Here is a 24,418-nt window from a genome sequence, read left to right as displayed (position 1 = left end):
ATATACACATATAACGCATATAACTCGGACTCCAGTTGAGATAGGTATAGGGACATGAATAGAAAAATTGTAGAGTGTGTTGTATTGATTCCAAAAATTGAAAAATATACTAGGTGTCTAATTTGAAGAAATAGACTTTTTTACAATTTTGTAATTTGGCAAATGATGATTTTTTTTGGTCCGTCCTGTATTATTGACAACCATAATTCAAAAGCAGTGACACAGATCAGATCAATATCTAGCGACTTGCAAAATTTCTGACTTAAATCTCAAATATTGAGCGAACTAGAGTTATTTTTGTAATACGCCAATTTGATCTAAAATTTCGAAAAATAATTAATAACTCAAAAACCGTTAAAGATAGGGATGGAAAAGTAAGAGTGAATAGATTTAATATTTTATGGAGTATCATAAAAAAAATAGAAATACCTGATGTCCCATTTAAAATAACAAAGTTGTTGCCAAATTGTCGTACATCCGGCAACACTGGAAATGTGAAATTATTTTAAAAATGTACCTTACATGGCCAAATATCTATCCTCAAAATTTGAAATCTTTACCATCAATAGTTTCCATAATAATCTAATAGGCCACTCACCTTGGGACACCCGATATATATATATATATATAATTCGTAAGAAAATTATTGATATAAAAGTGTATCACTGAATTTCCTAGACCGAAACATCCTAACATTCTTATCTATTATATATATATATATATATATATATATATATATATATATATATATATAATATTTATATCAGAGACAACAAATTTTATATGGCCATTATGCTCCTTCTATCTAGTGAGAGTATTTCCTGTCGTTTGTCATATGTATAATTTATCGCATTGAAAATATTTAATTTCTTATTTGACCAATTTCAACTCATTTTCAATGATTAAAAAGTAAAAATTGCTTACTTTAAAGTTTTAAGAATTAGTTTTATGTTGACCATATCAAAAATATTTCTTAGTTTCTTATGCGTTTTTGTGCAAAAAGTGTATAACATCTTTGAGATGTTTTATGCTCGCTGGGCTGAAACCAATTATTATATTTATATCGGAATTTCTCACAAATGTTATTTATAAATATTTTGTGTTTATGTTTGTTTACAAATTTTACACTAACCTGGGGTTTAACAAAACTTAGTTTGTCTGATCAACTCGTTGATTGTAGTTTGAAAGGACCCTGCACGTTTAGTATGGGAAATGGCTTTCCGTGAATTTGGCTGAATTTTTGATATGTTGTAGTTCTTGATGAACTGATCAGAAAATGGACAGTTTTCGAGATATAGAGCTTTGAAAATGGATTTTTTGCAATTTTCGGGGTTTTTGCTCATCAATCGGGGAGCTCTCATTTCTGGTTTTGAAGGAATTTGGATGTTCGGCGGCCAGAAACCGACTGAGAAATGATCTTCCTTGGTTATATTAGGCACCGCCATCGATAATTTTTTATACACTGCTCCACATTGGCTATGAAATGAGATAAAAAATCCAAGATCTTCCATACATCTTTTCATGCCACAAGATGACTCCAGAATAATTCACATGACCGAGAAACGACATATTGTGAGATTTGTTTAAGAGAGACCATAATAACTGAATCCCCAAATATCTGATGTCCAATAATATCAAATATGTTAGCCGAAATGTTCATAACCAGGCATCGCGAGCTGTAATAGGGGAAAATGGGAAAATCATAATCATATATCCTCAGGGATAACAATTGTGATCACTATTGATGTCATTTACATATGATATGTGATTTGTTTCTCACAAACCTCGATAATCTGACAATGGGGTGCCAAGACATTTTCCTTAGAATGTCTCGAAATTGATGATAGCATCTCACAGACAAACGAATCCGTGAAAATGTCTGCAGTTTTGATACAATATAGTACTATCCGGGTAGAATATAGAAGTCCAAGTGTTGGAAGCTAACTATGAATGGAACTTCCGATATTAACCCACGAATTCTTGAAAATAATTTTTTTTTTCTATGAACTTTTTTAACTTCACACATACGAATGAATACTTTCTAATAATATGATCGTTGGCAAAATGAATGAGTATATCAATCAAAAACAATATAATAATGAGAATAACATTCATAATAATAATAACAATGATGATAATTTTGCCCTCGATTCGATTCATAATATTCTAAATGATTTCTTGCGATTGCTAATATAATTTTAAATTGTTTATTTATTGTTATTATTATTATGAATGTCACTCTCATTATTATATTGTTTTTGATTGATCTACTCATTCATTTTGCCAACGATCATATTATTAGATAGTATTCATTCGTATGTGTGAAGTTCAAAAAGTTCATAGAAAAAAAAAATTATTTTCAAGAATTCGTGGGTTAATATCGGAAGTTCCATTCATAGTTAGCTTCCAACACTTGGACTTCTATATTCTACCCGGATAGTACTATATTGTATCAAAACTGCAGACATTTTCACGGATTCGTTTGTCTGTGAGATGCTATCATCAATTTCGAGACATTCTAAGGAAAATGTCTTGGCACCCCATTGTCAGATTATCGAGGTTTGTGAGAAACAAATCACATATCATATGTAAAAGACATCAACAGTGATCACAATTGTTATCCCTGAGGATATATGATTATGATTTTCCCATTTTCCCCTATTACAGCTCGCGATGCCTGGTTATGAACATTTCGGCTAACATATTTGATATTATTGGACATCAGATATATGGGGATTCAGTTATTATGGTCTCTCTTAAACAAATCTCACAATATGTCGTTTCTCGGTCATGTGAATTATTCTGGCGTCATCTTGTGGCATGAAAAGATGTATGGAAGATCTTGGATTTTGTATCTCATTTCATAGCCAATGTGGAGCAGTGTATAAAAAATTATCGATGGCGGTGCCTAATATAACCAAGGAAGATCATTTCTCAGTCGGTTTCTGGCCGCCGAACATCCAAATTCCTTCAAAACCAGAAATGAGAGCTCCCCGATTGATGAGCAAAAACCCCAAAAATTGCAAAAATCCATTTTCAAAGCTCTATATCTCGAAAACTGTCCATTTTTGAGCTTTGTGGCTAAGGACTTTTCTCATCAGTTCATCAAAAACTACAACATATCAAAAATTCAGCCAAATTCACGGAAAGCCATTTCCCATACTAAACGTGCGGGGTCCTTTATGGTGGATACAAAAATGAACCGAAACTGAACCCAAAAATAGTTTTATTGCGACAATCACCACAATTAAAGTTTTGTGAAACCTACTAGTAAGTTTGCTATTGCTACTCATGTTTTTATGATATTCCTGAACGGTCATTGAAACTTTGAAGATTATCTAAAGAGTAAAATGTATAAAAAAAAAGCCCAATTACAACCTAAGCCATATCAATGATCCTCTGATAATTTTAAGAGTGAAGGCAGGTAAGGTCAAAAGTGGTAGATGGGATAAGAAAAATTTCAGTGAACAATACTATGGTCATTTCAAACTTCTCGGTGTTTGAATATTTGCCTACTGACCAGTGACGGCTCGTGCCCTCGAGATGTGGGTCGGCCACACATTTGAATGAACATAGAGAAAACCTCTCATGAATACATATAAATAAATGTATAAAATATAAAAAAATCTTATAAAGACCACAAAAAATATTGTGGAAATGACCGCATGTATTCTGGTCAAAATGTATGAGCTTGCGTAACCTTTATTCATTTTTATAGATCAAATCAATTCGACGATCTTTCTTTGTCGCGAAGTCATCAATTATTTTCTCGAAAAAAATGTTTCCTCTGGCTAGTTCTTTAACTAAACCTCTTTCCATTGATATCAGTTCCAGGTTATTTAAACAGTCTTGAGACATCGTGTTCCTACTGAAAGATTTTATTCTTTTGAGCGCTGAAAAACTTCTTTCTACTGACGCGGATGTTGGTGGCAGGGACAAAATCATACAAAATAACTTATATAATTCAGGAACATTGGACACAATATTATTTGAGAAAATGAATTCCGTAATACCATTCAGCGTATTTGAATTGCCGAAGATAGCATTGTCCGAGTACAAAATTTGTAATTCACGTTTGAGTTCATCCTTATCGAAAAAGTTTTTGTAATTATCGATTAAAAATTTGAAAGGTATTTCCGGAAAATTACGAACGTATATATCAAATTTATTAAAATTCACTAGTTCCAAAAAATGAAGTGATGAAATGTCTTTAAACCTTATTTCAATTTAAGTTATAATTACATCCAGAATTTCACAAAAAAGCCGTTTCATTGAGTAAATATCCGTGAGCTGAATTTCGGAATCTATTTTACGTTTTCGACGTCTAGTACTCGGTGGCATTACTTCTGGGAGTTTTCTTCTTCTGAATATAAGCGAATTAAATACTCATCTTCTGTGCGAAATTTTTTCAGAGTCGATAATAAAGAAGTGATTCTGGCGTTGCAATAAGTTATATCTGATAACTTATGCTGGATTATAAAAAAAAACGGGATCAATGTATGTAAAAATCAAATTAAAAGAGTGGAGAATGAATGAAAATTCGAAATCATTCAACATTTTCTTCAGACCGGTAGCTTCACGTATTGTAATATCATCCCATTCATCCAAATTGTCGCTGATATGATCAAAAACTTCAATTAATTCTTCGCTCTTATCGAATATTGTTTTTACAGCGCGAGATTTGAAACTCCAACGAGTTTCCGAGCTAGAGGGTAATCTTTTTTTGCAAATTTCGTCTAGAATATTAGTGCGTTTACTTGATTTAGTGAAAAACGACGAAAATCCTAAAAGAGTCGAAAAAAAACACGCGACACTCATTGATTTTCTTGGTCGAATCTTGTAACACTAAATTCAATTTATGTGCATAACAGTGCGTGAATACTGCTTGAGGAGCAATTGTTTTTATTCGCGCTTGTAACCCATTGATTTCCCCCGCCATCACAGCTGCCCCGTCTTATGTTTGACCTACTAATTTAGTCGCTAAATTGAAATCTTTAAAATTATCCAACAAGGTATTGAAAATATCATTCGCGGTTCGGCCTTTACTAACATCGAAAAAACCCCAAAATCGTTCGGATATTTTACCGTCTCGAACGAAGCGGAAAATTACTGACATCTGACAAAAACATTTAACATCCGTTGTCTCGTCTATTTCCCAAGAAAAGCACGCAGAATTATTTATTTCCTCGCGAATTTTCTCCCTCGAAATCTGCGAAGGAGAACTGCGAAGCCATGTGCATGCAATTATTCGCCCTACTGAAGTACGGCTGGCCGATCTTACCGCGAGGCGCGAATTACAGAACTTTTGAAATCAGGATGTTTTCAAAGATAGGAATATATTTATTATATTTTCATGATCAGAAAATCAATACCTAACTACTGTCGAACGACATAAATAAGTTCTTTTCTGATTAAGACGTAATATCCCATAATTAACCATTCATTTGAATATATTAATTATATTTTCATGATCTGAAAATCAATAGCTACTATCGAACGGCATAAATAAGTTCTTTTCTGATTAAGACATAATGTCTCATAATTAACCATTCATTTAATTATCAAATATTTGAAATAAACTGTGAAAAGTTGCTGCTTGACGCTCTGCAATAGGATAACCGGCCGGCCGACCCTGTGTATTGGGAAGCGACCTAACATCGAGTTGTTGTGCCGTTCTACTGAGTGGTCGTATTCTGGGCGTATGTCGTAGTATCTTTCCCTTTACGTCGCGCTCTCGGTAGCGCTGGTTCCGCCATCGGCTCTTGGCCGACCTAACGTGATGAGATGCTTTCAGTGACATTCCAGGAATTGCAATTGTATAATTGTAACATTTGTGTTACATTTCAGACCTAATGTTACGGTGTTACGTACAATTCTGGAATAACCTGTTTGGGGTGATGTTACGAAAAGTAACCATTTACGATTGTGGTTTGTTACAATTTATGAAAGGGAATAACAACGCTGGATGCTTGGGAAATCGAATATTAGGTGGGTCCGAAAGAAAATATTGGTCGGTATAAGTTATATTTTCCTGTTCTGAGTGGAAATATTCATTACCGAGGGAATTTGGATATCGAAATCGATAACTCCGATTGAGTTTGAATGAATTGAATATCTAGAATTATTTTCTATTTCCCGATAATTTTTGGGTCGGCCCGGCCGACCCTGCCGACCCTGACGAGCCGTCCCTGCTACTGACCGCATCCCCAGCAGATAGGGAGCCCCGGTGGCATTTTTCCGTTTCTATGTGGCTAGCGCAACCAGTTGCTCTAATCCATTAGGAATGAAGAAGGGCGAGACAACTCCGTTCGCTATGTGGCTAGCGAAACTCTATAATATTTATGTTTAAAATAGAAATTAATTTTTTTTTTTTTATATCAGGCTTATTTTAGTTGGATTTTATTCAATTTTTCAATTTAGATCGTATAATATCAAAATGAAAAATATTTATATATAAGGCGTCCCATCAAAAAATTAAGGAGAGAACTCAATATCTCTGGAACGGTTGATATTTTTGAAAAACCGATGCTTTTCGAAAAATCTGGGGTAGAAAACAGCTCTAAAAAAATTATGTCTCCTATTTATGAAACACCAACTCTCCTCTACATCTGTATAACGGTAATTGATATTTTCTATTATGAGTATCATATAAATTTATTTATTAGCATGTGAGAAAACCACGTCACATCAGCTGTGACGAAGGGAAAAACAGCAGCGGCAGCGTTGCAACCGCTACTTTGCAAAAGCAGCAAAATGTCTCTTTCCAACAAGCTTCTTCTTTATGAGTCCACCATTCGGCCGGTCATGTCTTACGCATGTCCGGCTTGAGGATACACCGCAAAGACGCATCTCCAGAGACTTCAAGTCATGCAGAATACACCATGGTTTGTCAGCAACGTACGGATACATGAAGACCTGCAAATACCATTCTTAGACGACCATCTAAAAGATCTGAGCGTGAAGACCTTCATTAAAATGGAAAATCACGAAAACCCTCTTATAAGGAAAGCTTGCGACTACGATGAAAAAGTTCCTAGGAAACACAAACGACAGAAGATGGCACTTCCCTAGGAAGTGTGTGTTAATACAGCCGAACCCTTACCGGCACAGAGATTGTGTAATGATTACACAAACTTTTTGAGTGGCATATTACCACCTGCTAGAGCAGATCAAAATAGCTCACCAGAGGTGAATTATATTGAGATGGAGCAGTAAAAGGCTAATAGCCTGACTGCAAAAGAGAAAGAAGTTCTACGTTCTCTAAAACTTCAATTGAGTTCAGTCCAGTCTCCGAGAATCTACAACATATGTGCAACACTTGCACCGAAAGAGAAGAGCAAAGATTCCCACATCTGTTCCCGAGACGGACGAAAAGTACCTGCAACCGAGCCGCAACGCCCCAAGGGACCAGCGTCCATCAAAAACGATAAGAAAAAATTATCATCTTCTTCGTACACTCTTAGTGGGGTAAAAATAAATTGAAGAGTTGTATATCACTTACTTTTATTTTAATAGCGTTTTGTACGATAATTTCAGTGTACCTATCATTTGAGTTGAAATTCCCATAGATACTAAAAATATAATGGAACTGAGTATGGCCAGATTTAGTAGAAATCTTCTTTTTCAGTAGATTTTTCGCATTTTCATGAAGTTTTTAGTAGGAAGAAATCATTTGGTAGATTTTAGTAGTTTTAAAAAATCTAACCGAGACGGTTGGGAATGTCTAGACTTTAGAATGTTCCGATGAATCAATTCATAGTTCATTGGGCTTCTACGTTCTACGTGGATCTAGAAGAACGAACCAACTTTAACATAATAAAATCATAAAACTTCTTTGCTGGCTGTCGGCTGAAAATAAATACAAAGAATCATGGAATATCCGAAGGGTAGGTGCCTCATTGAAAACAGATGGTGTTCAAACTTCAGTTGAAAATATACCATTATCTCATATTTGGTATTCTATTTAGTGAAAAAAAATTGTTGTAACAGGTATTTCATTGACATATTTGAGTGGCTGAATATTTCAGATTTGAATATATTCATTTCACACAACAAAATCGTTTTTTTGATTACCCTTATTTTATAGAGAATTTTTACGAAGATATTTCTTCGTATTTTCAATCAATTCAAGTATTTAGATTCATATTATTTTATTATATGTGGATATGGGAGCAAATGTTCAATTGTTGAAAGCACATAACAAAGACCATCAAAAATATACTGCCATTTCAATTGAAAAGGGCGTATCTGCAAAAATGCACACTAGAGATATTTAATTGAATTAATATGAAAAAGAAATACATGACAATGCATGTTAATTAAATTCATTAATTTTAATTCAGAAAGACTATTGAAGTCAAATATAATTATCAAAATAAATTTGTTACTTGAATTAAATCGTACTTACAAACTTCAACCCTAAGTATTTGTATAGGTATCATTAAATAATAGGATCTTTGAATTATTTCCGAAAAACGTATTTTTCATTAGTATTTCAGATTCAATTTCGAAACGTATCTAGTACCTCGAACACCCATATTCAAAGAATTTTGTATTTGGGTGTTTTTTATTCGGTTTCTTTTACATCTTTGTCGACGATTGCATGTTTTTTGCAATATTCTAAGTTATTTGGGAAAAGAACTTGTATGGAAATGAGTAATTTCTGAAAAAAAAACAAAAATAACAGAAACAATTTTCACAATGTTATAAGTAAAATTCGATCCATTCTTTCACGATTTCCTTAAAAAATTTCTTGTTTTATTTTCGAATGTATACGCATCTCTACTATCTATCCTATTCATGAAGTAAAATTTAACCATAAGAGACATTAGAATAAGGTGTATTCTGAATAATACCGACAATCTGTGAATAGAAAAATACAGGTTCTCTGATCTTGTCTGATAATTAATTATTCATTAACCGTTTCGTATAAATAAAAAATATATTACTTATTCGATACATTGCTTGTTTTTTCATCCTTTTCCACAAATTGTCATATTCTCGCAAAAATTTCCTTTATTTCGAATGTGTACGATAAAAATCAGTGGGATACGATAATATGTACCATAAAATACGATAATTTTAAACACGCGGTGAGATATTTTAGGCTTGTCGACCTGGCAACGCTGTATTTGACTCAGTGTAGTTTGAGCGCGAGTCTAATATGGGCACTAGCAAAGAGAAAATACAGTTTTTCTTCGATAAAGGCGCAAATGTTCAATTGCCCAAGATATAAAGATTGCAAAAAAAAAAAAACCGTTGGGAACCATTTGCATACGGCCGGTCTCAAGGAAAGCTCCCACCAAACATGGTGGGATTGGCAGGGGATAATCTATTATGAGCTGCTCCCCTATGGAACAACTTTTAATTTGGAACTCATTTGCTAGCTTTGGCCAATAGGCGAGGAATTGTGTTCCATCAGGACAATGCCAGTCCACACACATCGATAGTGACTCGCCAGAAGGTCCTGGAGCTAGGTTGGGAGGTTGTTATGTATCCACCTTATAGTCCGAACCTGGCCCCAAGTGATTAACATCTGTTCCCGTCCATGGTGAACAATTTTGCAGGTGAAAAATTCGCTTCAACAGAGGCATGTGAAAATTGACTGTCTCAATTTTTTTTTCAATAGGGACGAGGGGTTCTATGAGAGAGGCTTAATGATATTACCCTCAAAATGGCAACAAGTTATTGAACAAAACGGCGCGCATATTTGACCTAAATCGGTTGATTGTAACTATGTTAATTAGAGCCTTGTTTTATAGACAAAAATAATACTACATACTAACTTAACTATAATAGAGTCCACAGTATTGTATGCACGGGCGTAGCCAGGGGGGGGGGGTGGTTTGGGGGTTCAAACCCCCCCCGAAATGTTTAAGATGTCAAAATTTATTAAAACGAAACATTAAGTTAACAGGAGATATAGTCGTAAGTAGATAGTAATGAGATTTTTTATCAATTCTAAACATGCATTGAGGACCCCACAATTTAAAGAATTTCATTCGATCTAATTCAGTATGTTGAATTATCTGAATCTGAAGTAGTAACTTCAGATCGTTCACTTTGAAACATATTTTTTTTTCAAAATCTCGAAAATATTTTTTTAATGGAATTTGTAAGAAGTGAATGAAATTATCACTCTCAGTTTAATTCATTTGTAATCTGAAATCTGAATTAAATTACCTCCACGTAATCCAGTCAATTTCTGCTCACATGTGCCCCTTAAGGGAAAGTTATGGGGTAGTTTTGATTTCCTCGATCGTATGTATTTTTTTTTTTTTGGGTGCTGAATCCCAATCTGAAGTTTGGCACCAAAATTTCGTGACAGAACATCAAAAAAAAATAAAAAAAAATTTCATCTTCTGGCGTTTTCTTCCATCAAGCTTTTTGTCCGATAAACCTGGCTCAAACGATAGTTCAAAATTGGCGTATTATATCTATCTCTGCTAACACCCAGTTGATGGGGTAGTTTCAATTTATTTCCTTTGTTTTTGGGGTGCAGAATTAGAATCTGAGGTTTGCAACCAAAATTTCATGATAAAACGCCGGTATTTTGTATATAAACTTTCTACACCTAAATTTGAATTTGACTACTCTGTTGTATAAATACAACGACGATATTTATTTCTTGAATATATTCATACGAATCGATGTAAATAAATAAACTAAATTTCAAAAAGTGAAAATGCTTTTTTTTTCAAAACATACTTGAGAAATAAAACTAGTAAAAATAGACTGAATGGGTTGGCTCTCATGAAGTTGATATAAAGGGTATTTTTTTTAGAGCTATAGAACTTTAAATTGCAATAAAACAACGATGGATTATTCGATTGACATAAATTTTATTTATCCGCAAAATAATCTAGTGGCATTACATTTTAAATATGATTTCTGGCATATGACCGCCACGGCTGGCTCGGATGTAGTCCAATCTGGACGTCCAATTTTCGATGACTTTTTCCAACATTTGTGGCCGTATATCGGCAATAACACGGCGAATGTTGTCTTCCAAATGGTCAAGGGTTTGTGGCTTATCCGCATAGATCAATGACTTTACATAGCCCCACAGAAAGGAGTCTAGCGGTGTTAAATCACAAGATCTTGGAGGCCAATTCACAGGTCCAAAACGTGAAATTAGGCGGTCCCCAAACGTGTCTTTCAATAAATCGATTGTGGCACAAGCTGTGTGACATGTTGTGCCGTCTTGTTGGAACCACAGCTCTTGGACATCATGATTGTTCAATTTAGAAATGAAAAAGTTAGTAATCATGGCTCTATACCGATCACCATTGACTGTAACGTTCTGGCCATCATCGTTTTTGAAGAAGTACGGACCAATGATTTCACCAGCCCATAAAGCGCACCAAATAGTCAGCTTTTCTGGATGTAACGGTGTTTCGACATACACTTGAGGATTAGCTTCACTCCAAATGCGGCAGTTTTGTTTGTTGACGTAGCCATTCAACCAGAAGTGCGCTTCATCGCTAAACAAAATAAAATGGACGTAGTGCGCGATACGTATTCCTTACAGAACCCTTATTTTCGAAATAAAATTGCACCATTTGAAAGCGTTGTTCCGGCGTGAGTTTATTCATGATGAATTGCCAAACCAAACTGAAAATAAATCACTTGACAGCTGTTGAATCGGTTGCCATCTTGAACAGTAATGCCAACTCAAAGTTATATACCTCGAAAAAAACACCCGTTATTTAAAAAGAAAAACAGGAGACTTTTTTTATAATATGTAAATAAAATCAAATGTACTTGTTCTTTTCTGTTTTTTTATATGGTTGAATATATATTTTATAATAAATATGATTATGGTTATGTCAAGCACTTTTATTCGCATTATTTTCTTGAACCAGTGGCATATACAGAGAACGAGTTTGATATTTTTGCTATATGATGTACGTGCAGGCACAATACGCACACTCATTTATTTCTATGAAAAAAATTCTTATTTCTCCCATTATCCTTTCTGTATACGCCTTTGTCTTGAAACCCCCCCGAAACTGAAACCTGGCTACGCCCGTGATTGTATGTAATCTTTCATTATTTTTCATTTACCTTCTTCATTGTAAGATGTTTTAACGAAACATGGAACTTCCTTAACAATGTGTCCACATTTTGCTAAGATAGAAACTTTTACAATTTCCTTGCATTTTTTAGGGTCACACTCAATCTTGCATATTCCTCCACATATATGTCCACATACCATGACTCTGGGACATTTTTTGTTACAATATTTTCTATCTGCTTCCTCATCACAAGATATTAATTGAGTATGATTGCAACCAGGTATTTTCTTTTGAACCTTAAAAAAAAGTTAGTAGCAAAATAATCTTGCTCAAAGTTTTATGATTCACTATTAAAAATTGCCAGAAAATTTATTTAGATGGTGAACCATTTTGAATTTTGTTGGTAATTATTTTTTTGTCAGTGATCATAATAGCTAAGATTTCTATTAAAAAAAAATTTCAGGTATTGCTTCGGAGTTAATCAAATGAAAGTGAAGCCTAGTGATCACATTTAGAGTGAAAATGTTCATAAACATTTTCATTATTGTATACGGCAAGTAGAATACGCGATATGGAAAAGTTGGGAATGTACCGTTTACACATTCTCGACGCGCACCTTTTATCTGAAAAAACTTTATATATCTTGTATATGATCATACCAAATTTTACTAAAATCGAAAAATAATTGTAAAAACTATTAAAACCATACCAAGGTCAGAAATTCGTTTCGCAAGTGTAAATCGGAGATTAAAATTTTTTCATCCCAAATGTGATCACAATGCTTCTTCCACTATTTTAGTTTTGGTTCACAAGAGCTGCAATGTAATCGGGCCGCCGCGAAAGCTTACACTCCAGATGGTAGAAATATGTTGGTGAGTACACGAGAGGATAGATAGCCCAGAAAAATCCAACGTTGCCAAATGTACGAAATACAATTATTTTAGGTTATGGCGCGAAATACAAGTTTTGAAGTTTGTCATTTGTCTCTGTTGAGTACTTGGCTGCTAAGAACTGATCGTTGGCTTAGAACATTTATTTGTTAGTCGTTAGTAATTCGCAAGTTCATTTCTCAAAATGCCTGTTATATGCAAATTTTGTGAAAAAGTCTTCAGCAATCAATCTAACCACAATAGAAATATTAACGAAGTGCATAATGAAGTTGCAGAGCCAATATCTTATGAAAGGAATACTGTTTGGAGTAGCCATTGTCTTGAACCAAACACAATAGATCGTTTTCTAACAACAAAAATCTAATGCAACATTTACATAATGATCACTCAATGAACTTTGTGACAGAGTCTTATATATTCAAGAATACCAATTGATCATAAAACTTTCAAATTATGGTGAGGGATTGAAACTCAAATTACAATTCTAAATACCTATGTATAATAATAGTTCAGTATTCAATTTTTGCAAACATTCAGGACATGCATGCTTCAGATTTATTTGGTAATGGAGTAAAATTTTGTCTAAGAGTGAAGAAATATAATTTTTTCATTATATTCAAAAGTATATATCACTTATTAGGTTTTATTTATAATGAGAATGGTGCTTCTTTCTATTATTTTGTATGAATATTGACATTATTTTATTTCAGGTGTTGTGTTTTGTAAGTTTTTCATGTCAGATATGGCTGAATGCTTTTTTAATGATTGGCTTGAGGTGATGGGTGAAGGGAATGCATCTTATCCACAACATTTGTTTTGCTCATGGCATGTTGATCGTGCATGGCAAAGTAATTTAACTAAAATTTCTGACAGAGAGAAGCGTTCAGAAATTTATAAAATTTTGAAAACTTTGCAACGAGAAACACCATTGTTACAATTCACTTCTGCTTTGACTAATGCTTTAACTTACATTTGCAATAATGAAAAAACGAGAAATTTTGGAGAATATTTTAAAAAGAATTATGCTTATAATTTCAGGAAGTGGGCTTATTGTTTCAGGGTTGAAGCAGAAATCAATACAAATATGCACTTGGAGTCAATGCATAAAGTCATAAAATACTTTTACCTGGAAAGGAAGACAGTAAAACGACTTGATGAGGGATTGATTGCTGTGTTGAAGTATGTGAGAGATAAAAGTGTTGAAAGAATAATTAGATTGACTAAAGGTGAACATACGAAGCAGACAAGATTTTTATCTCAGAATCACAAGGAAGTTCTCAAACACATTGATAATTATATTATTGAAACAAATAATTACAATATTAGTTGGACTATTAAGAAAAATGAACAAACTTCATATACTATTTACCGATTATTAGATATAAAGTGTTGTGAGCAAATATGCTTGTTTTGTGAAGTATGTACTCGCATGTTTTCATGTGAATGCAAATTTTATTTGGAAAACAGGACTATGTGTAAACACATTCATATGCTAATAAATAAGCTTCAAACTGAAAATAAATTGGAAACTGTTCCTGACTTCAGAGTAGATAATATATCCACAGAACTGTTAGCGTTGTCTGAAAAACCAAATTCCTCTAATAAAAAAATTAAGGATATAAAAGATTTAGCTTCCAAATTTGAGAGTTTAGACTTTGAAAAGTTTGATGATGAAACTATCAACAAAATTCATCACCACCTAATAATTGCAAAAAATATAACGAGTTGTTCTAATTTTCCAAATGACATTAATGACAATACCAAGTTTCAATTAAGAAATGAATCTAATAAAAGGTTAATAGAATCCCATATAAGATTGACTTCCCCAAAAAATAATGCATAAAATCAAAGACCAGTTTCAAAAGACCAACATTACAGGAAGCTATTAACATTGCAGAAAATTTAAGCCGTGCCTCTGAAGATTAATTTCTCTATAAATCGGTAGAACCATTGAATGACCATCAATATTGTTGAATTACTGGATTGGATATGTAATGTTTTCAGTCTGACATTTTTTTAAATAAATACTATTTGTGATTTGCATCCCTTTTTTTTTAACTACTTATAAACAATTTCATATAACCTACATCTCTGTTATTAAATTGTCCATGACTACTATCAATCAGAAACATATTTTTTTAATATATTTTGCTGTTTTTATTCATTACTTATTTTATGGTAGGCGTTATTCCTCAATATGTAATCACATTTATGTATTTTTCTACAACCATGAAGAACAGTCAAAATAACCAAAATATTATTTTGAGAAGTAATAAAAAAGGATAATGCAAGCATTTTATTCACAAAATGAACATTGATTCATATATTAGTCCCAAAAATTAAAACATTTATATGGGAAATTTTTCACAATCAAAATTAATTTACCGGGCGAGAGTAAAAATATTTCGATTTTTTGCTGTTGATTTTGATTTGACGATCGATTCAGCAATCTTCCACAATATATGCACATATAAGACATTTTAAGATATCATCTATCAAACAGAATTAACTGATTCAAGTTCAAATTAATTTGTATTTCGCGCCATAACCTACATTAGATTACATTTGGCAACGTTGGATTTTCCTGGGCTATCTATCCTCTCGTGGTGAGTACCCGATAGCTGTCTGCGTTCCATTACTGCCAAAGTTATCTCTATGTATCTGGCTTGAAAACTTCGCGGCTTCCTGATTACTTTGCGGTTTATATGCACTAGGTCTCAGGTAGACTCGGAAGCAGAATAATACACTAGGGGAATAAATTAAAGGATCAAAATAAAATTCGAAATTTTTAGCGGTTTTTCAAAGGGCTGCACAATGGACTTATCTCAATCTGAAAAAAAGCTTTTTGAAGCTTGAAGTTTATAGTTTGAAGATCTCATGATGAAAACATTTTTCAAGCAACGTGTACAAACAAAAAAACTTCTCCATGGATTGAATTGAAATTCTCTGGGATTTTTGTGGTGATATTGAACTGTTAAACGCATACTAAACATTGATGGTTCTTTCGATATTTACAATTCAGCGCTTAATTATTCAAAAAGCCTTCAAAAGCCCTTTTTTTTATCAACTTTTCAAATTCATGTAGAGAACGTAAAATATTTTTGTCCGAAAATCCAATAGCTACTTCTTTTAGAGAATTCTTTCAAGATTTCAAAATATCCCTCAAATTTTCTGTGCAATCATTGATTGGCGAGATATTGATGGTAAAAGACAAAAAGTTCCTTTTCAATTCAAAATTCGATTTTTCAGCGAGAAGTGCTCGCATCGAAATTTTGAAAGAAGGGTATTGAAGCTGAATGAACAAGTTATCTCATCCATATAGTGGTTAACTAGGAAAAAATTCCCAAGTCTGGAGGCCAAAAATAAAAAAACTGTCCATTTTTGAGCTTTGTGGCTATGGAAACTTCTGATCAGTTTACCAAGAACTACAACATATCGAAAATTTAGCCAAATTCACGGAAAGCTATTTCCCATATAAAACGTGCGGAGTCCTTTCTCAGAAATTTTAGATACTGTATTCATTAGGATTGAGCGGTACACGTTGCTTAAAAAATTTTTTCATCATGAGATCTCTAAACTATAAACTTCAAGCTTCAAAAATTTTTTTTTTATTGAGATACGAACTTCGTTATAGAAAATACAGCCATTTGAAAAAACGCTAAAAATCTCGAATTTTATTTTGATCCTTTAATTTATTCCACTAGTATATCTAAAATGATTTCATTTCAACCAATACTTCAGTTTTATTTTCGAAAACAAAAAGCCAAGATGATCAGTATTCTGCTCCAGTCAATGTAAAATGAAGGTTTCATTAGACACATTCTTTGATTTTAATAATTTTTTTACAATAGCAGTTGGATGATAAAATCAAAAATTTTTATTACCATCTTTTTACATGTGCCGCATTGCACTCCGCACATATTTTGACATGAGTGTCCACAAGCGAATTTTTTCTTGCATGGTTTGGAGCATTGAATATCATCTACATTTTCACAACAAGGTACATCGTAATAATGAGGACACACAGTCCTAGCTTTCCTGACAAGTTTCATACATGGTTCACATTCATCATAACACAGCTTTGAACACTTGTGAGAATCGTCTTCACCATTTGTACACCCAACTCTAAACTTATCACAACGTTTGAGACATTTATACTGAAAAAATAAGTAATATTAAATGAGGTTATCCTGAAATTGAAAAAATTTAACGATTACTACTATTGCGAATACTTTTTTTAATATCGCCGAATAGTTTTGGCCCATTAAAAGAGGTGTTACCCAAATTCCCCTATTAGATATCACCCTTTTCATTGGCGTGTATTCCAGAGTGATCTCGAACCAGATTGGGTCACTATATGGATTCAGGGCCCCCGCAAGGGTCATCAACGCCCGCGTGCCGAAAATATTTTGGCGCCCCTTAAAGGGGGGAAGTGGAGAAAAACGTCGCAGGATAATCGGCAAAAAATGTTTCAGTTTTCGTTAGGAATTTATTTGTAGAAGGGTTAAAAAAACTATCAGCAACCTTTATTGGATGCCTTAAGAACTTTATGCTGTCAGTTGTTGCATAATACATTTTTTTAATTTTTCATTATTTTATTCAAGCATTCGATCAAAACCGCATTTTATTTTAAATTTGTAATGAAACTGCAGAGTTTTCAAAACCTGAGCTTTATTCTTCTTTAATCTATTCATAAATATATAAACCAAACAATAAACGAATAAAAAATAAAATATTCAATTAAAGGATAAAATTAAATGGATGTTTTTCTAGATTTGGCTGCTGCGAATTCTTTTATTATATCATCAAAATCAATTTTATCGAGTATCTCTTGCTCTATAGCTAAGATGGCCAATCCAGATAATCTTTCTTGTGACATAGTAGACCTCAAATAATTTTTAATTATTTTTAATTTAGAGAATGATCTCTCACCAGAAGCAACAGACACAGGTAAAGTCAGAAGGATTCTTAAGGCAATACTAAGATTCGGTAGAGAAGAAGTTAGATTATTTTCAAAAATATATTGTAGGATTTCGAGAGGATTTGACGCTTCAGGTAATGAAAACAATCTTAGGGCTTTTATCTCGTTGAATAAATAATTTTCTTCCACGTCAGCCTCCTTCTTTTCCTGATCAGTAAGCTTTTGTTGAAGAGCATGACAGCATTTTAATAGATCTTCGTCATTTAATTTAAGAATATCACAAATAAAACCAAAAACGTTATCGTATTCAGATATCATATCGAACCTACTATTTAAAGAACTTAGCGTTTGATCAATTATTTTCAAAGAGAAATTAATTTTGAAAGCGATTTTTGGATCTTGAGGTGCCTCATCTGTGTGTTCATAATCGAACAATTTTGGTTTATACTTTCGTCTTACACTATATAATGGAGGAAAACTTTGCTCTATCTCAAGAGCAGCCGCTAGTTTTCCAGCTTCAGAAAGTTTTTCCTCAAAAACATTATCATCTCTATAATTTTTAAAATGATCAACTAAATTCTTTAAATAGTTTTGGCACACTTTAATGTCAATCGCTACACTCTGCATCATTTTGCTTACAATATTAATTTGGAATAAAACATCATACCAAATTATTACACTACAAATAAATTTGAAAGTTTGAATATTTGATAAAAGAGAATTTGCTTTATGTCTAGTTTCTATGGTGAAAGTATCATTTTCAGCTAATTCTAAAAGGCTATCACATATTTGAATTAAATGAAATTTTAGTGGTTTTATAGCATCAATCCTACTTGACCATCTAGTAACACTTAGGGGTTTTAGATGTAACTGAGGAACATGCTTTTTTATAACATCCCATCTTTTTGTGGATGAGGAGAAAAATGTATATAGTTCTTGTACAATATTAAAAAAATTCAGTGTTTCATTTGAAACCTTAGCAGCATCATTTACAGTTAAATTTAAGCTGTGTGCAGCACATGGCACAAAAAAAGCCCTAGAATTAGCATCGAGTATGCGTTTTTGTAAACCAATATGTTTTCCGCGCATATTCGCCCCATTATCATACCCTTGACCTCTCATGTATTTAATATCTAAATTTAAATTTTCCAAAAATCCCATAACAAAATTGAATAGCCCTTCCCCTGTAGAGTCGAATATTGGACTAAACGCTATAAAACTTTCTTGTATTTGAACCATTTTAGAACTGTCATTTAGAACAACATAACGCAAAACGAGGCTTATTTGCTCTGTATGGCTTGCAATCTAAAATTATTGAATAATATTTGGAACTTCGAACCATATCCAAAATATTATTTTTTACTTTAGAAGCCATCAATTCAATAATTTCATTTTGTATCTGGTAGCCTAAATAATGGGTCATCAAGAATTTGTTTGTGAGTTTTGCACTAATGTGCTCTCTCATCACAGGATCAAAAGATGAAATCAGTTCGACAGTTTTGAGGAAGTTCCCATTATCATTTTCAAAAAGTTTTTTAGAAGAACCTTGAAAAGCTAGACACTGTCTGGATAAACATTTAACAATTGAAACAATTCTTCCTAGAACGTAATGCCAATATTTTTTTTCAGTTTCTAAAACCCGTAAGTGATGATCGTTCACCGTTGTGGACAATTTTAACATTTTTTTTAAATTCATCCATTTATTCATGTGAACTTTATGTGCAATTGATGTTTCATGTCTTGTAATGGCTGAGGATAAATGTTGCCAATCAGAAAAACTAGTAGAATTTTTTGCGTCTTGACCTCAACCCCTAAACGTTTCGAAACAAAATAACTATTCTTTGGATAGGTTTCTGCTGTTATAGCACAGCAAGCAGATTTTGGTAGTTTCAGAAATTCTCTGTAACCTGTAGTATTTTTCCTACAGATGGTGGCGAAAGTTTCAGTAATTCCCCTGGCTAAAAGCTATTGCTTCGGTATTTATGATTGTTTATGTGTACCATATGCGTTTTAGTGATGATCGAAGAAATGGTGCCCGCCGTCCGGTGCAGGTGGTCCATAAAAAAATCCCGTACCGACAAAGAGATGATTATTTATGATTTGTTTACTCGAAAAGAATCGTATGATTGCAATCTGTGGCCGAGGTTATTTTATGGGGATTGCGACGTTCGGGAACTTGTTTGGATGTGTAAAAGATGTCTTTGCACGTTCAAAATTGTTGAAAAAATAAAAAAAAATTCTCAAAAACCTTTGGTCTTTCGGTTTTTCATGTGGTCTATAAGAGATTTTGGCGCCCCTATAGAGTGGCGCCCGCGTGCGGTGCACGCGTTGAACGCGCGGTTGCGGGGGCCCTGTATGGATTTTCTCTTACTGACTGTTTTTCACTCCTAGATCTGGGACCCTATTCTCGACAAGTAATCTATCAAAACGTATACGTACTTTCCATAGAGTAATTAACAAAGATAGAGGGAGTATACGCAATTTTTACATGTCCCCCAACATGGTTAGATTACGTTGTCGGATTGTGATATATTTTCAAAACCACAATTTTACTATATCGTTATTAATGTATTCTATATTGAATGAAATATATTTGTTTGAGTGATTCTCGATTATATATGCAAATTTGAATATTTGGAATCCAATATTTTTCCTAATTGTCAAATTTTTAGTAAGGAGAATACTTATTATTTTCAGTATAAACCTGTTGAAATCAAAGGTTTGGCAACTCTTGTGACCGTTTCAAGTGTTGCCTATTCTTGTCCACGAAATGTTCATCTATTAGAAATAAAATATTTACTTTCTTATATCTGAATAGTTTTTTTGCACCCAGTTTGATAATTTTCTCAGTTTCAGGCATGTTTTTGTCGTTTGCGTTTCTAAAAATTATTACGGATCATTTGTTGTTTTACGTTCTTACAATCAACTTTGATTTAAAATCTGAAAATTTGTTTTGCAATAATGCCTCGACTTGAACTCAGTGCGGTTGAAGCAAATAGGGCTAAGAGATATTGCGAATTTCTTTCAAGTTATTGAAAGCGTAGTTTTCCGACTCAACCATCGATATCGAGAAACTGGAAACGTGACCGAAAGACCAAGAAGTAGACGCCCAAGATCTACCATTCATGCACAAGATCGGCTTCTGACTGTGTCTACACGTGGGCTGGTTTTAGAGTCACGCTGACCGTCGGCGCTGACAGGCCATTATGTATGATTACTTATGAAGCGTTTTAGAATAACGCCGACGGCTCAGCGCTGATCACCGTCAGCGCTGAGGCATCGAGCGCGTACCCGAAACGAGTCAGCGCCGCTGACCACGCGGCGCCGACGCGCTACCGAGCTCAGTTACCGTTACTATGTTACTTGAAACTTAGGCGCGCTGACGGGGACAGTCAGGCGCAACAATGAATCGCGATATTAGGTGCTTTCCAGCCAACGTCAGGAGCTCCTCGGTAGGTACAGCTCCGAAGCGTACCGAAGCGCACTTGTAGTGTTCCAGTAAACAGGGCGTCGAGCCCTCGCGTTACCTTCCCCTTTGCCCTAAAGCACCCCCCGCATTTGCGGGACCTCGAGCCCTGACAGGTGTGAGAGAGAAAGAAGACCGTTACTTCGAATAAAAGGTGCTTTCCAGCCAACGTCAGGAGCTCCTCGGTAGGTACAGCTCCGAAGCCTACCGAAGCGCACTTGTAGTGTTCCAGTAAACAGGGCGTCGAGCCCTCGCGTTACCTTCCCCTTTCCCCTGAAGCACCCCCCGCATTTGCGGGACCTCGAGCCCTGACAGGTGTGAGAGAGAAAGAAGACCGTTACTTCGAATAAAAGGTGCTTTCCAGCCAACGGTACAGTTCCGAAGCGTACCGAAGCGCACTTGTAGTGTTCCAGTAAACAGGGCGTCGAGCCCTCGCGTTACCTTCCCCTTTCCCCTGAAGCACCCCCCGCATTTGCGGGACCTCGAGCCCTGACAGGTGTGAGAGAGAAAGAAGACCGTTACTTCGAATAAAAGGTGCTTTCCAGCCAACGGTACAGTTCCGAAGCGTACCGAAGCGCACTTGTAGTGTTCCAGTAAACAGGGCGTCGAGCCCTCGCGTTACCTTCCCCTTTCCCCTGAAGCACCCCCCGCATTTGCGGGACCTCGAGCCCTGACAGGTGTGAGAGAGAAAGAAGACCGTTACTTCGAATAAAAGGTGCTTTCCAGCCAACGTCAGGAGCTCCTCGGTACAGTTCCGAAGCGTACCGAAGCGCACTTGTAGTGTTCCAGTAAACAGGGCGTCGAGCCCTCGCGTTACCTTCTCCTTTCCCCTGAAGCACCCCCCGCATTTACGGGGCTTCGAGCCCTGACAGGTGTGAGAGAGAAAGAAGACCGTTACTTCGCATAAAGTACGAGACAGCTGTAGAACGCTGGTTTGTTTACGTTGAATTTGACAGTTTCGTTTTGGCGCGTTCCACTCATAGCAAGGGCTCGAAGCTCTAGTGCGCCGAGCCCAGGGGTGACACACACCTGACTGGAAAGCAGCTAAAGTACGAGACAGCTGTAGAACGCTGGTTTGTTTACGTTGAATTTGACAGTTTCGTTTTGGCGCGTTCCACTCATAGCAAGGGCTCGAAGCTCTAGTGCGCCGAGTCCTGGGGTGACACGCACCTGACTGGAAAGCAGCTATTGATACTGGTCGGCAGCAACTCGAACACTCATTTGGTTGGGCATGACTGTACTCCACGACGCGACGTTCAGCATGACTCTGAAACGAGTTGCTACGAGCTGAGAGCTACGCGCGTAGACTTCAGCGCCGACGGTCACCGTGACTCTGAAACCAGCCGTAGAGGGCCTTATCGAATCAAGTAACAACGACTTTTGAACGCTTCTGGTATGTTTGTGTTTTCGATTGAAACAGCTCGTCGAGACAATCTACATTAACGACGAATCATTGGAGGTCTGCATTGTCCACAGATAAGTCGAGATATGGACGGTTTTTGGGTAGTCGGCGTGTTCAGGTATGGACCCATCCTCTGGTGCCCAGAAATCGCATATTGGTTCAGGAAATTCATTCGTCCAGAGATAGTACAGTTACTGTTAGGAGAAACATCTGTTTGAATGGACGTACAGAATTGTTGGTGATTGATGCTACCACAAATGTGCAAATTTACATATTTACCTAGACCAAGTTGATGACAACATTATTTTATTGTTTAATGCTACTATTAAAGGCCAAATTTCTTGCCCTCTCTGTCGCCAGACTTCAATTCCACTAGACATGCTTGGGATCAGCTACAAAGAGCTTGAGATTAGTTAAAAAAATTGAAAACTTCAGAAATAGTCCACAAAACCCTGAACTTCCTCAACTTTTACGGAGCAGTATATGTCTATGGAATTGAGTGAAATATCTTATCACTGATGTTTTCATTTCCGCGCGCTTCATGTCGAATTTGATAGTTCATGTTGGGGACAAAATTTGCTTACTGAAAATGACATATACTCCATCTATCTATGTTTATTTCTCTGAAGTACTCTCCGAATGTCACACGTTTTGGTATTCTTTACTCGTGAACTTTCAAACGTACACATCCTCGATGCGAATGCTAGCTTACTGCGAGAGCTTTTTGGCATTCGTTTTGATACTTCGACAATTTGAATGCCATAAATTATCAAATTCTTTGGGATCGGAATTGTTGGATTTCGAGATTATCCTCAACTTGCTTTGGGACGGTATTATAAAAGGATAACTGATGGTCGAGCCGTGCGTCAACAACAAAATTCTACTTCTAGCAAGGAATTTGGTAGTTGACGCAACGATTGAACCGTCGGTTATATCGGTATTTTCTCTCCCCCTAATATACTCGCATCATTTCAGGTGAGTACAAATAGCTGAATATTTTCAACAACTCTTCTTAAGTTTTTTCATTGAAGTTACCTACCTGGAATCTCAGAATTTTTAGAATTGTCAAAATAAATTTGGTTGCATTTGACAATTGTGAAGAGGAAAATCGAATTAGAGGTTTTAAATTTTAGATTCCCTCTATTTTTTGCAAGTTTGTTGTAGTATCATTAATGTTGTTATTGTTACTAAATCTCTCTATTTTTGACTGAGAAACGCAATTAGTCTTTGATTCAATTGAAATAGAACTCATTATACATAGATGTTACCGGCAATGTGTATAATCTGGCATTCCATACAAAGCCTAGGCCTCGGCCTAGGCATTGTATAAAATGTCATAGATTTCTGCAGGGTAATTATTTTTCTCAATGACATATATTGCCTAGAAGATCCAGGAATTCCATATACATATTACCTACGCATTATATAGAATTTTTGAATTAAACACATTGCAGGTAACATATACATTGAAGAGTGAATTAATGGCTTTCAGAAGTATTTTATGGAAAATAGGGCTTTGATACCTTTTCATATCGTTACTTACTTCAATATACAGTATTGGTCACGATAGGTCTTCCTCTCGTAGATATCCAATAGAGGAACGGATGAAACCCCTTTATTTAAATAAAGATATTATGATGCTGTAATAACTTTCACTATTTGTGGAAACAAAGAAAAACGATGTCGCTCTGCGTTTGACTTTCGGCATTCCTTTCTAACAAA

At 35.0% G+C, this 24,418-nt stretch overlaps 1 protein-coding gene across 1 annotated transcript in view; it reads right to left on the bottom strand.

Annotated features, from left to right (window-relative positions):
* The window catches only part of LOC123673892 (NFX1-type zinc finger-containing protein 1), a 50,037-nt gene that overhangs the window by 4,734 nt on the left and 20,885 nt on the right, over positions 1-24,418 (bottom strand). The window contains exons 8-9 of the mRNA XM_045608639.1: positions 16,792-17,064; positions 12,067-12,313 (exon numbers count right to left, since the gene is read on the bottom strand). Coding sequence (XP_045464595.1) covers positions 12,067-12,313; positions 16,792-17,064 — 520 coding nt within the window. The remainder of the gene's footprint in view (positions 1-12,066; positions 12,314-16,791; positions 17,065-24,418) is intronic.

This window comes from Harmonia axyridis, chromosome 2 (genome assembly GCF_914767665.1).
Source record: "Harmonia axyridis chromosome 2, icHarAxyr1.1, whole genome shotgun sequence".
In the NCBI taxonomy this organism is placed as follows: Eukaryota; Metazoa; Arthropoda; class Insecta; order Coleoptera; family Coccinellidae; genus Harmonia; species Harmonia axyridis.
This window is presented reverse-complemented; position numbering and strand designations above follow the sequence as displayed.